Source organism: Urocampus carinirostris, chromosome 13, assembly GCF_059441175.1.
Source record: "Urocampus carinirostris isolate Australia breed hairy pipefish chromosome 13, RoL_Ucar_1.0, whole genome shotgun sequence".
NCBI lineage: Eukaryota > Metazoa > Chordata > Actinopteri > Syngnathiformes > Syngnathidae > Urocampus > Urocampus carinirostris.
In genome coordinates, this window is record NC_142361.1 from 21,393,829 (window position 1) to 21,404,167 (window position 10,339).

The 10,339-nt window shown below is 39.3% G+C and overlaps 1 protein-coding gene and 1 long non-coding RNA gene across 3 annotated transcripts in view; one reads left to right on the plus strand and one right to left on the minus strand.

The window, feature by feature from the left end:
- The window catches only part of LOC148354057 (uncharacterized), a 36,002-nt gene that overhangs the window by 7,261 nt on the left and 18,402 nt on the right, over window positions 1-10,339 (plus strand). For both annotated transcript variants that reach the window (XR_015852573.1, XR_015852574.1), the window contains one exon: window positions 1,237-1,304. This is a non-coding gene — a long non-coding RNA (uncharacterized LOC148354057). The remainder of the gene's footprint in view (window positions 1-1,236; window positions 1,305-10,339) is intronic.
- Window positions 2,504-3,338, minus strand: atoh7 (atonal bHLH transcription factor 7). The gene has a single exon (XM_088351528.1). It carries the CDS (start codon window positions 3,186-3,188, stop codon window positions 2,760-2,762), a length of 429 nt encoding a protein of 142 aa, XP_088207654.1. The 5' UTR covers window positions 3,189-3,338; the 3' UTR covers window positions 2,504-2,759.

Consider the following 10,339-nt stretch of genomic DNA (forward strand, 5'->3'; position numbering starts at 1 on the left):
CACCTTTCATCAATCAGCTGTGGTGTACTTTTTAAAATTCTGCTTCTGCTCTCTTAAGTTTGTGCCCTGAACACATTAAAAACATGTTAAAGTTATATAAACCTGCCAGGGCTCTGATGTTTGCAGACTCAGACTGGTGCCTGAAGTTCAAAGTGAGCGTGGTAAAGCCCCATTTAACGCCTGTGCAGCATGGAAACAAAATAAGATACAAATTGAAGTTACGACACCCACAAATCTTATGATCCTGGTTAAAAACTCCACGTTTCTCCAATGTGTTGAATAAGATATAAATTGTAAACATTTCATTCAAACATATTGCAGTTTTAAAGTTGTTTTTAACTTTAAAATTGTAGAATTGTTTTGTAGTTCAGTCCTTCTCAGTCCTGCTAAAACCTTGTTGTTGCTAATACAAACTCATACGATGATCACTGAGTTTAGTCTTATGTCGAGTCCATTTTTTCCCCGCTGCCAACTGTTGGCTGCTGGTGACTGAATTAATGAAGAACATAATTGCAGTGTCACTGACACGCACCTTTGACTCTACCATCTATTCATTTTTGACATGCCAACTGTCAGAGAGCGTTTATTAGGTATGCAAACATTCAATGTGGCCAATGAGTCATTATGACCATCTGTGAGCGCTAGCCATGTCCAGCTTCTGGAACCAAAAAGAAATAGGCTCATGTCACATGCATGTTGTCTTAGGTGCTATTTATCAGTAGAAATAGTAATATAGTGGATAATTCCTCAATGTACCTCCGTTTTACATCACCAAATGTGGCTCCTCTAGTGTCAGTTGGGTGTTATAGTTAAACCAGTGCTGTTTATTTTCAAAGCAGTGTTTTGGTCCAGCTCTGGGCGCTCATGCTTCAGTGGTCCTGAACTAAGCGATTACGTGCAGCCATTAGCACACAATGAAGTTTAATTTCTGCTCCCCCGCTGAAGCCAGGCCGGCATCTTGCTCAGAGGCTTCCTTAATCTGCTCTGGCTTGTGCCACCATTCAAACTTTTCAAATCTGCGACAATCACTTAACAATAGGCTATGATTGCCATTTAAATCTGTAGTGTCGATCCAGGAGCAAACAATCTTGAGTTGAGGCAGAAGAGAAAAAAACGGCCCCCTTTTTTGGGTATCATTCCAGTAATGATGATTATGAATACTATTTTGTGTTTTTGCTGTGTAGTGTTATTGTTTTTGTTGCTGCTGACGTAAGATTCTGTTATCTCCATGCGCAGAGGCTGTGAACAAAAGGAGGATTTACATGCCAGTGTGGAGCGCTTGTGGACATGTCCTGCCATTACCGGTGAAGCAAGCACGTCACACGCACAATAAAAACGAATACAAATAACATTATATCTTCAATGACGCTATTTTTAGTAGCACAAATAAGTGTTAGCAGATTTATGAGCTAATTGAGAGGGAAAATTAGATTTTAGCGTCAAACTAAAAATCATCTTGATACCTTTAATTTTGGAATATATTTTATTAATTTGAATTACAATCGTCTATATTGTCATTGATAACAACGCAGTGAACATTGTTTGCAACGAGATTAGACATGACGCTCCAGGATAAACAAGATAAACACGGAATAAAGACTGGAAATAGAAAAATGACATAAAAGAATGTCAGCATAAATAGCAAAATATTTACAAGGTACTGCTTAGAGACTGGCCTCAGTTGTATGTGCAATTTTTGTTTTTTAATAATATCGAGCGAGCAAGACTTCACATCTTAAAGAGAGTTTTTACCCTTCCGCTATCCGTATGTTCAACGGGAATTAATTTAGGTTATTGTGTATAGTATTGTTATGCCAACGGCGTTCCTCCGACCTATTCTACTCTAGTCTTGTATTTACATATTCTTTCTTTTTAAACTATTCTATATAATTACCTTGTATTATACACTACAATATCTTTTTTTACTCTATTCTTTTTATTCTTTTAAATCTATTATTTTATCATTATTGAGTGTTCGCGTGTCAAATGATTTCTTGTATATATCATGTTTATGGTTTTTACTGGCCGAATAAATAAATACAATACAATACAATACAATACAATACAAAAATCGCGATGAAAAATACTGCACTGTTATAATAGTGCAATTAAAAGTAGTGCAACAAAATTTAGCAGCAAACACAATTTTCAATACAACTGGCAAGATCAATAAGTGTCACAGTTTTGCGTGCTTATTTCTTTGTATATACAGAATAACAATTATATCAAATTGATATATATATTAAACACTAATTTAAAGAAAAGAAACGTTGTTCCAAATCTAAATTGGTGATAGTATAGGATGAAGATGATCATAATATCAACATACAAGACAATGAAGAAAAGGGAGAATACAGTGTATTTAAATAGAAAATCATCTTTATTCTCAATCTAAAACTATTTCCATGTGAAAAACAAGGTATTTTTTTAACAATACACATATATTAGCTTTAAATATCAACATGGCTAAGATTCTATATATTCATAGCAATAGCACCAAATGTCAGCGCTCTATGATAGGAAACAGCTATAATTTCACAATGACATACATAATCTAAATGCCATGTTTTGTTTAACATGTCTATGTGTTGACAATGCTGCTTGATATAACAAAAAAACAGATCAGATTTTAAAAAATAAGTCTTTTGATTGTCAAAGATAATTAAAAGAATATTTCAATACAAATGTATTTACTGTTTGAAAGGTACACATTGCAACTTACAACATGATTGCTTCACATGATGCCAACCAGCTTTTTTTCACACATCAAGCTGATGCCCATCAAACTGATAAGAGAAAGAGGAGTTGATATAGTCCTGGCCTGCAGCATCGTACCTCATTAGGTACTGACAGTTTTCAGGCTGCACATGGTCAAACTGCAAGTCCACCCACTGCACGTGTGCAGCATTGTGCCTCTTAGTGTCCGTCAAGATCCGGTTGAGGGCCATGATGTAGCTGAGAGCCATCTGAAGGGTTTCATATTTAGACAGCTTCTTGTCCTGACCCCACTGCGGCACCACTTTTCGTAAACGGTCAAAGGCCGTGTTTAAGCCTTGCATCCGCTTCCGCTCCCTGGCGTTGGCGGCCATTCTTCGCCGCGTGGCCGACTCATATTTCTCCGGGCTTTTGGAGTCCGGTTCTGAGTATTCAGATCCTGAGTCTGTGCAGCTCGACCGGCGAGGCTTCATGGTTTTTTTGTAGATAGGAAACTGAAGAGAGAGCTCACAATGACGAAAATCTCTTATGAGGGGTCCGTGGTGGATTCTGTCTGGCTGACCTCCAAATGTTTTGTCCCGTGAGCATCAAAGTATTAGTTCAACTTCCAGAGTGTGGATGATCTGAAGAGTCCAAGGTATCTGTGCCTTAGAGATGGGAGCAGCTTTTATAAAGCATACAGCAGATGAACAGGTGGCAGCAGGTGGAGTCCCGGCCCTCTTGCACCCCCTTAAACTACAGCAGACCCCTAACACCCACTCTTAGCACATACACACACATGAATGTAAAGTATATATGCACACACACACACACAAACTCACACAAACAAAAAACCTTAATGAAATTCCAATTATCTTGGGCTGGGCTCTCTGGCCAAGGCTTCACTCGATGCCATGTGTCACAAACGCCAAAGTCTACCATCTGTTTGCACAAACGATGCTGCAAACAAACTTTGGAGAGCTGACAACAACAACAAAAATTGATTTTTTTCTTTCAATCTTTATTAAACACGGATGAAAAAAAGAAGTCTGTTATCTTAAAATTGAAATGAAAACCTCGACAATTGCTGTAAAAACATACTTAGCATTTTAGGTGTACGCAAAAAAGTAAACACATTTTATTGTATTCATTTCTTAGAGTCATACATACCTCAAATATTTGAAAATGTTTCATCCATATGTCTCCTAAAGTATCATGCTACAAATTCCCCCAAATCTCCTTTCACTACTTTGGTTATCCGCTGTAAATGTGTGGTTCATAATCTGAGATTAGCCTGAGGCAACACAAGTGTGCTTCCTAACCTGGGGGATTTTCACTAAAAATCTGGGGATTAAAACCATTGAACAATATGGACAAGATGGTGCCCAGATTACGGTGATAAAACCTGCAAATTATAACTCTTTTATTCTGCTTTTAGTTACAAATATTAAATGTGATATTTCGTATGGTCTCTTTATAAATATTGGTGTATGTGTAGGGGGGTTTGATGTTAAGTTTACAAATCCCCAAATAGCTATTGAACAGAGACAAATAAATAATTGATCTGTTTACTCAGGCAAGAAAACTAAAGAGACAGACAGGAAAATATGTCTGTCTCTTGTCTCCCATTCGCTAACAATAAAGTTAGAATTGAAGGCATGGTCATTTGTATTGCATATACAACATATGTATTTTCTGGAAAGCTCCAACATGCCGGTATTTTCTATGTATTTAGGAAATACTCTATGGTGTCATTCCCCTAACATTTTAATGCCAAATTGTGCAAGTAATTTAGCTAGACTTTTGAGTCAGACAAATAATTAAATCAATAGATGTGCCAAGGTTCGTCTACTCTAATGTTTTCAACGAGTGCGTCGTGTTGTGTGCTGCAGGAAAATTTCCCAATTTATCTTTGCAAACAAAAACATGCCATTGTTCCGTATGTTTGTTTCTTCCAAAGATGAGCTCAGCATCTGTAACATTCACCCAGATCAGTAGGTAGCAGCATATTACTATTTTTTATTCCTATGTAGTAATCATCTGATTTAAGATTCGATTGCACTGCAAAAAAGGGAAATATTTGACACATAATTTTGATAATCAAATTATTTTCTTATTTTACTAAAAAAAGTCAGAAGGGCAGATCAGTTTTCTTATTTCAAGTATTTTTTTAAAATATTTTTTTAAATATCTGGAGCAAAATTATAGACCAAAATCCATGAGAACCAATGCTCGTGTCACAAACACTGTCTGAATTGATCATATAATTCTCCTTTAACGAAAAACCGGTCTGGGTTTTTATGGGTCAACCTCATCCTTATACTGTCAATTTGGGGAATATAGTAATTTTAAAGACAATAAACAAACGTGTAAACCTTTTCAACAGACAATGTGCCTCGCGATTTCTTTTATGAAAAACAATATGTGCATCGTTTTAAAATGTTTGGGAAACTCTGGTCTAATCACTATTGAGAAAGAAGTATTTTTTTTAAACATATATCATCTTGTACTGGCAGCACGGCAGCGCAGTGGTTAGCGCACGTGCGGCACAGTTCAAGTCATGGGAACCTCCTGCGTGTTTCCTCCGGGCACTCCGGTTTCCTCCCACATTCCAAAAACATGCATTTCAGGTGAATTGGCCGGTCCAAATTGTCCCTAGGTGTGAATGAGCGAGTGAGTTGTCTGTCCCTGTGTGCCCTGCGATTGGCTGGCAACCAGTCAAGGGTGTCCCCTGCCCACTGCCCGATGATTGCTGGGATGGGCTCCAGCACCCCCGCGACCCTACTGAGGATAAGCGGTGCAGCTAATGAGATGAGATGAGATGAGCTCATCTTGTACTACAGTCTCACTGAAACAGGTTTCCTTTTATTTCCAAATGTCATTAATAGAAAACAAACGATATTTTGAATCTATATTTTAGAAAATACAGTGGTACAGTGGCTCCCAGGAGAATTGCTCGTGTAAGGATTCATTGTGATTGCATAGTCAACTTAAACTTGTTTTATATGTTTTTTGATCATTTCAAATTTTGTACCCCGTCTTATATTAAAGACTGATCTCGTCCCGGCCATTTCGGCTCTAATCCGGATCGTCACTGTTAGCAGACGACAAGGTCATTGTAGATTGTTAATGTTGTCGTGGTATTCTACATGGTCTGTTATAATGTGAGTGAATAGTTACCGCGTTGCGTTTGTAAGATTATATTATCGTTTAATGAGAAGGATTTTCGATGATCAATAAGGGGAGTGATTGGCGGAGATGGAGAGCCTGTTATGTGATATGTAAGCACTTGCTGTACATTTAAAATTAAAGTCAAGTCAAGTCATTTTTATTTGTATAGCCCTAAATCACGAAGAGTCTCAAAGGGCTTCACAGATTATTACACTACAGGTATATTACACAGACTATTTTTCAGCCGACGAGAAGAGTAGGTTATTCATATGCTATGGAGTAGAAGTGAGTTTTAGGTTTAGATTTAAACATTTCCACTGAGGTTGCAGATCGGATCTCAGGGGGAAGAGCATTCCACAGCACCGGTGCCCGGATGGAGAACGCTCTCGAACCAGCAGAACACTTCTTTGCTCTTGGGATCACCAGAAGACCGGCACTCTCAGATCGTAGGCTTCGGACCGGGACATAGGGGCAGATCAGATCTGAAAGATAAGAGGGAGCAAGTCCATGTATGATTTTGTATAATACTAAGAGAACCTTGAAATCACATCTAAGGCTAAATGGGAGCCAATGCAGGTTAGCCAAAATCGGTGTTATGTGATCGTACTTTTTTGTCCTAGTTAAAAGCCTCGCTGCGGCATTTTGTACCAGTTGAAGAGACTTGATTCTAGACTTCGGGAGACCAGAGAGTAGTGCATTATAGTAATCGAGACGGGAGGTAACAAATGCATGAATTATAATCTCCGCATCCGACTGAGACAGTATTGAAAATTAAAGTTAATGTCACTTTAAATTAACATAGACACAAAAATTTGTTTAGACTTTTTCTTGTAGTTTGCATATGCAAAGTGAACAAGCTGATGCTAGCAGTTGGTGGTGGCAAGTGGTGATCGGTGTTAAGTGGCGAGCAGTCAGCCTCGAGCGGTCTCTAGTGGTAGCCTCTGGGTTTGCTCGTGACCTGGATGTTCCCTATATAGCGAGCATTTTTGTTACAAATTAAACTTGTATAACGAAATTCCCGTGTTTAGAGGTGCTCGTATAAAGAAGACCCCATGTATTGGTGAGAAATTTGGTACTATTGAAAGGGTACAAAGGAGATTTCACGGGATGCCAGTTCCTTGTTTGGAATACCAGTTGTTCGTCGTTTTGATTATTGCATCATTGTCGCTACTGGCCAATTATGTTGTTGTTCTTTGATATCCACACCTTTTAGGACTGATCAGTTTTTTGTAACCATGATGATTTAATTAAAAGTAGGGACTCAGGGAGGGCTTTAGGAAGGGACGATTTTTTTTCCTTATCTGAGAGCCTTTCTCCCGGTCCTCCTTGCAAGTTCAAAATCCATAGATGTCACCTTGCTTTATTTCGAGTTTTTACTGAAGTTTACGCAATACTGTATTTTTTGGATTATGGATTGCAGTTTTTTTCCACTGTTTGGCCGGGGGTACGACTTATACTCTGGTGAGACTTATGTGGAACAGTATGATCACATTATTTTATATCATATATATCTCATCTCTCATCTCATTAGCTGCACCGCTTATCCTCAGTAGGGTCGCGCGGGTGCTGGAGCCCATCCCAGCAATCATCAGGCAGTGGGCAGGGGACACCCTGAACCGGTTGCCAGCCAATCGCAGGGCACACAGGGACAGACAACTCGCTTATTCACACCTAGGGACAATTTGGACCAGCCAATCCACTTGAAATGCATGTCTTTGAAATGTGGGAGGAGACCGGAGTGCCCGAAGGAAACCCACGCAAGCACGGGGAGAACATACAAACTCCGCACAGTAAGTCCGGTAGCTGGATTTGAACCCACACAGGAGGTTCCCAGGACCTTATATATGTTACCTGTAAATCATTTCACGTTATTGTCACACCATACCACGAGAAAGCGCTCTAGGCCTCTGTTGATAATTTCATCGCTGCTGGTGTTGTACTGAAAAATGTCCACTCTTGCGTAGAATAACCCCCAGTGTCAGGACCGGAACGGAGACAGGACCCACTTGCGTTGCGTTCCTCACAAGTTTTATTGGAAGAAAAGGAAAGGGTCCCACGATCCGGGGATTGCTGGACGCGGGAAGCAGGTCACCCTGAACGTGGAAGTGGATCTTCCGTGGTGAGCGATGGTGGAGGCAGGAACGGAAAAACGGGTCAGTAGCCGGGACAGGCGAGCAAAAATGTGGTCGGGTTTGGAAGCGAGTCGTAAGCCAGTAAAGGAGATTAGACGTAGTTGGGGACAAAAGAGGTCGAAATCCGGGACGGGAGAATAGACGTGGTCAGTATAAAAAAAAAAAAACGTGTCGAAGCCAGGGGACAGACAGGAGCAAAAACCGGTGGGAGTCAGGGTCGAAAAGGCTTGCCTAATGTTAACTGAGGTTTGCAGATGGACAGATAGGAGTGGGTTTAAATAGGGACAGGGAGCCAATCAGAGTCTGAGGCAGTTGGCGCCAAAGGAGCGGGCACAGGTGATTCACTTCAGTAATCATGACACCCAGCCTATGTCACTTGCACAAACGTTACCAAAATGACTTTGTTTCTCCTTCTCTAGGAGATGTAATACAACAATAAAACAGAGAGCATTTGTACCTTGTAGAGAAATCACTTTTAATCAAGTTGAAATATTTTACTTTTACAATCGATGGAAACGTTAACGAGTTGCTTTTATTGATGCTGAAATGAACTGGCAAACTATCAACAGATAAGACAGGAGATTAGGCCTCATTTCGCCAAAGTATTTTTTTTTCATCTAACTCAAAAGTGATCAATGCAAGGTGCAAATCCTCTGTGTTTTACTGTTCTAATAAATCCCCCTCGAAGGTTTCTTCATTTTCCTCATGTTGAGGTTTTTGAGTTTTTCCTTGCCCTCATGTAGGTTTTAGATCAGGGGATGGTGTAATAATAGTCTGTGGTTTGCAATAATCGATGGTGCCCTTTGAGACTCTTAGTGATTAAGGGCTATACAAATAGACATGACTTGACAAGTGAAGTATGCTAGGAGGGGACATTTCACACTGGACATTTTTTTAATTTTTATTTTAAATTGCCTCTCAATATGACATGTATGTTTTTAGTGTTGGTTTTTATCAAATACATTTCCCCTAATAATGCGACTTATACTCCGGTGCGATTTATATATGTTTTTCCTTCTTAGTTATTCATTGGCTGGTGGGATTTATAATCTGAACTGATTTTTGATGCGGTGATCGGCAATGGGTAGCCTTTTAATTTAGCACTTTGCTCCCCGTTTTGGGTCGATCAACTCGAAGCTTGGCAGGTTTTGAATGATTAATAAGCATGGAGGCCAAATATAATAGTCGTCTCCACTATTGGGTCATGCACACAAGCTGATGCTGTCTGCTCATTTTGGTTTGGACTGGTTTGCTGTGCAATTAGGCATATAATCCCATCTACCAGTTGGTTCATTGATTACAGATTGATGTAGTTTGCCAGCTGCTGCTTGTCTTGTCTGAGGGGCTTCGTCTGACAGGAGGCCCTACCCTTCCGTGTCTTGCACCCTTTTTTTTTTTTGCTACCCCCAAATCCTCAACAACACATTACGTGATTGGCTTACTCGGGCACCTACCACTCAGCTGTGGCCTGTTGTCAAAAGCCATATGTCACAAATGTGGAGTAGGGATGCGCCGTTCGCAAAGGAAAAACCTAATTGAGCCGACTCTTGCAGATGAAGATGGGAGCCGGCTCCCCACCAATCAAGAGCCGTTGTTTTTGTTCCTCTTGTCGATATGCCTTTTTCTCCCCATGAGATCCTTGTTGTTGATTTGGTTGAGTATAAAAAAGTTAAAACTAAAGTCTATTCTTGCATTTCATATTTTGTTTCTTGTTGTACTGGAAAGTACATATTTTTAATGGACATTTTATTGCGATATTTTTCATAGATTTGGGTTGCTTGATTTTAAAGTGCCTTCGTGTAAACAACTTGAATGTTTAAATTAGGTAAAGGTTCAATGGAGAGTGAAAAGATAAATGCTATTATAATTTTGTTGGTTGGTTCCTTTAACCAATAAGGTTGTAGGGGCACCATTTCCTGTGGCGTGTCTTGGGCGAATATAGCCTGGTGGCGACCGTCATTCTCCAGGCCACCATGTGTTTCCAGCCGATCTCGAACCAGGGACCTTTCGAGTGTTAGGCGGAGAAAAATACAATTTTTTTACTTATTAATTCAATTTTTAATACTGTTACATTATTTCTCTTTATATATCAATAAAGGGACCCCCAAAATATGTAATTTTTCATGTTTTTTCTTGCTTCTCTTTTTCTTTTTGTTTATCTTTTGTGTTTTTCCTTGCCGTTTTCTTTTTTTGTCTTGCTTTTTTCTCCTTTTTTCTCAATTTTCTCTGTTCCCTTTTTTCATCTTTTTTCCCGAGCTCTTCACTTTTGTCTTTTCTTTTTACTCTCGTTCCCTTTCTTTACTTTTTTCTTTTTTTATCCTTTTTTTCCCTAACTATTTACT

Bases quoted from the DNA above. Each gene is read 5' to 3' on its own strand.
- atoh7 (XM_088351528.1), bottom strand. From the start codon at position 3,188: ATGAAGCCTCGCCGGTCGAGCTGCACAGACTCAGGATCTGAATACTCA.